Below are 5,000 nucleotides of genomic sequence, written 5' to 3' on the forward strand. Positions count from 1 at the left end.
ATAATAAAGTAATGTTACCCTCACGGGACAACGGTTATGTATCATTGATTTTTTCACTAACTTCTAATAAATTCGCACACTTCACATTACAACACCGTAAAGTACAATTACTTATCTATGTTTTGAGAAAGATTAAAAAACATGCCTTCTAAGATATAAGTTTCGTGTTACGAATTGTACAAGTAATTTTGTAGACTCCTTGATACTATGATGGTTCCGACAACATTCGTTGCTTCCGACTTCTCTGCACGACACCCCACTAGTCCCAGAATGTTCTGATTGGCTGTGTAGAGAGCTGAGGAGTGCTGCTATTGGCTGGAAATCAAACATCCTAGTTCCCACTTGGTGTCTTTCTGAAATATGAGGTACCCGCCCGAGGAATAGGGCTGATTCAACATTTATGGAAAACATTTACTTTCTTCTGAGACACCATGAGCCAGGTTGGTGTGTTCACGGTAGTGCATCGTGGGTGTCTTCCAGCATAGGCCTAATGTTCTCTTTACTAAAACATCGATCCTTTCCTACCAGGGAGCACATTATCTATCTTTTTGACGCCGTCGGGCGATTCTATTCACTTCGGTGGCACCTCGTCTGGACTGAGGGGGGTCTGTGACTTCCTCCGATGCCATCTGGTTGGCACTTTTTCTATTCTTCATTCCTGTTACAGCGGGACTGTTCCATTGTATTGACCCTACATTACACGCCCTCGTTAACGAAAATATCTAGTACTTTGGTGGCGATAACCAGCGCTTCTAACTCTATGGGAAAATTGCTCCGAAGAGAAGGAGTTATGAACGCGGCAAAGGAAAAAATCTAAGGAACGTCAATACTGTGCCCCATGACCATGGATGTGTTACTGGCGCTGTCAAGAATCAAAGTTTTCAACACCGCCAGTGCACTGCTGATATCTATTTAGAACCGACTCGATTTGATGTAACCTGTAAAAGGTATGGTTACACAATGGGGCGCATTGGCAACGAATTCTATGGATGGATTCCTTAAAACGGGGTCGATGTTTTCGTTAGTTTATTTTCGCGTACTAAAGGTAACAAGGGGAAAAGATCTCCCCTGGTGAGATAAGGGTGAGAGTCTCCCCAGTCTCTCTGTCTAGCGAGCATAGTCGCCTCCTTATATAGTAAAATTAGCCGAGTTAGGCATGTTTGGTGTAGTTGTCACACGGGAAACATGTTTATGATAAAATGTACATTATACGGGTGTTAGTTGTATTGTATGGGGTTTACTTATATTATTGGTGGATGTAGTTAGACATGGCGTATATATTGAAATTACGATAATGTAGTTAGGGTAGACATAAGAAAAGGGTCAATAAACTGTCTGGTGACATTATGTACTTCCTTGTTGGGTGATGGTGTGATTGCGTCATGTTGTGATACGTTTGCATTCCTGCGTCAGATGCTTTTGTGATTGAGAAATTCGAAGTCAGCAAGATTGGAGGTCTTGGTAAAAATGAGTACCACCTTGCATGCATATGGATCACGTGTCATGGCGTGTGACCTAATGATATGTTAGTAATGGATACATTTGATGGGCATGCAGATGTCGTCAGTGCCACCTCAGCCTTTGTCGAAGGAGAATGTATGCGTCACGCTCTCCGTCACGGCCACTTCTGGTAGCTCCAATAAGTGGACGAGGAACCACATCCAATATCTTATAGAACTATTGAAGCAGCATCCTTGCATATGGATCATTAAGAATAAGGAATACAAATCGAGGAACGTAAGGATAACTTGAGAAAAAAGCTGTAGGGTTTCCGTTTCAAGGAGTTCGCCGGCGTCCAGCCTCCCCCATGCGGATGCTCAGAGGTAACTACTGGCACGCATTGCCTCGTACTTTTCGTAGTCGCATTCTTTTCTCATGCGCACTCATTGTAAACATCAATGTGGACACTTAGTTCAGTATTCAACATTGCATCTACATGCAGATCTGCATGAGGTCCAGTGTAGACCCGACCTTAACGAGGGCAGAAGATAAAAGTGATCGTTTTTTTTTTTTTTTTTGGGGGGGGGGGGTAAGGCGACAGGTCTCTTATCATAATACTAAAGAGCTTGAATTGATCCAGCGACACTAATATTTTACACTTGTTTCCAGGAGCGTGGAACAATCCATCTAGTTTATGGTTGTGTTGCGACTCACGCAGCCATTTGAAATATTTTCAGTCCAATTAAAGACCCAACCCCTTCCATACCAAGTGGCCCCTTTTCTTTGACCCAGGTTGTCATCTAGCTACTGTAGTATATCTCAATTAATTCTTTCCGTGTCATGTTCTACTTGTTTTATTCTGGATGCCGTCATACTACTTTAATCATCCTGTGATATCCCCTCTTCGGTAGCAGATGGCTTAACGTTGTTATAACGACGTGGATTACCGGATGCGCAGGTAAATTCGTGCAAAGTTGATGGGATGAAGACTCATACCTACAACACTCCTCTCATGGATAACGTGCGGTCGAGGAAATAAGTTCCTCGACTCATATGGGGCGCAGACTCGATATTTGGTAACAACAAAGACGTGAGAAAAAATGTCGTACTGTGAATCGTCACAAACGAAATAACAGAATCTCTTGTTCCTATCTGTTACCAATGTGAGTAGATGAATCTTCTTCAGAAACATGTGAAATCCGGTCTCTTTTGATATCAATGCATATTAGCAAATTGATGAAAAACTTATTTTGCAGTTTTATTTGCCTAAGGACTGAACTGCCGCTACTACAGAAAGGCCTGATGAGTCAGTCAAGAGGTAGTATTGAGTATAAGCCTGACAAGTTATAGAAATGTCTTTATTATGATAAAATGTACATATACATAAAAGTGAGAGGCGCTCAGCTGCGACCGAAATTGTCACCCTTGACCAAGGTGCACGGACTACCAAGACAAGTAAATGAAGAATTAAAAACAAAAAATAACATGATAAAGTAATAAGCATACATACAAGTGGAACTAGAAACTAAAGGTGGAAACGTTGGGTGCGCGTGCGCACTCTACCATGCCGACAGAAGAAGAAGAAGACATATCTTTGGAGGTGATCGAAGGATGAGGAATGAAATGAAAATAATAAGCATTGTCTAATCTACAGACCCTGATCACGTGCAGGTAGGCACAGCATAGGAATTATGTCACATAGCTCTTTCCGAGTTCTAAACCACAAAACATTTGAAGGTGACTTGACCTCATACCAGTTTATAGGACATTTTTATCAAATTTGTGAACCTTCCTAGTGTATACCTAATTTTTAGAAATTAACAATATGAATCACTCACTTCGGAGGATGATAAGCGCAGAAGGTCCCTGAACACTTTTTCTAAATAATTTCGCTCATTATTCCATGTTCATAAACAACATGTATGTATGTATGTAAGTATTTACTGTATCTTTATAACATAGATTAATGGTTGAACTGTTGAACACGATTGTACGGTAGCGGTGGAGCAACGGGGAGCACATTGCCGCTGGGTTGGAAGCCTCCCTGGTCCGCCACGAATTGAATTTGGACGGGAACGCCCTCAGGTGAAGTGTAGCTGGAAAAGGAGAAGGGAATGGAATTTCGTCACAAACAAGTGAAATGCATATATGTATGTTCCTCTCAGAAAGGTGGTATTTTCTGTTCAGTAGATTTACTCGGCTGGTGCTCAGACATAATAGAATGACACCGTGCTCTTGTAGGGTTTGAAGTAACATAATTGAAGGCATGTTATAGAAATGTTTGCCTTTCTGTTAGCTTTGCATACATTAATTTATTTACTGAAATATCTATACCTATGTCAATCAATCAATCAGCCATCCTGAGTCCAAAGCTGAACAAAGGCCTCCTTCATAGCATTCCATGACTCACACGACCGTGCCATCCTCTGCCACGTCACTCCTGGAAACTTCTCTATCTCTTCTCTCCACCTTCTGTCTGGTCTCCCTCTTCCACGCTTCCTATCTCGCGGCGTCCACTCAGTAACACAATTGCTTCATCGCTCATCAGTCGTTCGCACTAATTTACCTGCCCAATTCCACTTCCTCTCTTTTACTGCCTCCACCCGACTTGCTCTCTTTCTGTCCAAAGTCTCAAAGTAGGGTTGAAAATGAATAAAAGTAAAACCAAAACAATGTTCAACATGAAAGCTCAACGTAAAGCGATTATAATCGATGGTTAGAGTCTCGAAGAAGTTGAAGAGTATAATCATTCAGGCCAAATGTTGAAAGTGACCAAAGATCATGGTAATGAAATAAAAAGGTGGATAGAATTTGGTTGGAAAATAAAAAGGTGGATAGAATTTGGTTGGAAAATGTTTGGTAAGTATAATAAAGTCCTGAGAGGCTCTCTACCTTTATGTTTGAAACGTAAAATTTACAATAAATGCATTCTGCCAGCAATAATCTACGGGTATGAGACTTGAAAACTGACGAAAGTGATGGAGGCAAAGCTAAGGAATGCACAGAGGAGAATGGAGAGATCAGTGGTGGGATTAACATTGTCTACATTTCTCATTGCCTATCAATCCACTAGTTCTCTGCCATTTTTCTCTTAAAAGCAACACTGAGGTTCCTAGGACCTCTAACGCACTATACACACTAAAAGCAAAATTGATAATGGATGAATAAGCAATTGAAAATGAAATAAAGACAAAGAATCACAATAAAAAGATAAAAGATAGTGGTCGCATGAGGAGAAAGTGGGATCGCGTGTCCTACCTGAAGCCACCCTTGGACGTTTGGTCGTAGCTCTGAGCGCCGTCCTCCGTCCTGGAGATGCCGTCGCCGGTGCTGTAGGCGAAGTTGTAGTTGCCGTGGGCGTCGATGGAACGCTGGTCCTTCAGGATGGGGACGACCGGGACAGGGTAGCTGCCCTCGGTCGCAGAGATTGCCAACGCCGCCAGCAGGAACACCTGCGCCAGATGAATACTTTGTGAGAGTTGGGCTCTGTCCTGAAAGCCCTGTTCTTCTCCCTTTCACTTCCAAGGCAATAATTAGTAAGGTTGTATTTTCGTTTACAT

General features: G+C 42.1%; 1 protein-coding gene across 1 annotated transcript in view; it reads right to left on the reverse strand.

Annotated features, from left to right (window-relative positions):
- Nucleotides 1-2,886: 2,886 nt before the first annotated feature.
- LOC143023864 (larval cuticle protein 1-like) overlaps nt 2,887-5,000 on the reverse strand; it is a 4,220-nt gene continuing 2,106 nt past the window's right edge. The window contains exons 2-3 of the mRNA XM_076182520.1: nt 4,699-4,892; nt 2,887-3,536 (exon numbers count right to left, since the gene is read on the reverse strand). Coding sequence (XP_076038635.1) covers nt 3,404-3,536; nt 4,699-4,892 — 327 coding nt within the window. The 3' untranslated portion in view covers nt 2,887-3,403. The remainder of the gene's footprint in view (nt 3,537-4,698; nt 4,893-5,000) is intronic.

Source organism: Oratosquilla oratoria, unplaced genomic scaffold, assembly GCF_046742065.1.
Source record: "Oratosquilla oratoria isolate Oo_2021 unplaced genomic scaffold, ASM4674206v1 SCAFFOLD67, whole genome shotgun sequence".
Classification (NCBI taxonomy): domain Eukaryota; kingdom Metazoa; phylum Arthropoda; class Malacostraca; order Stomatopoda; family Squillidae; genus Oratosquilla; species Oratosquilla oratoria.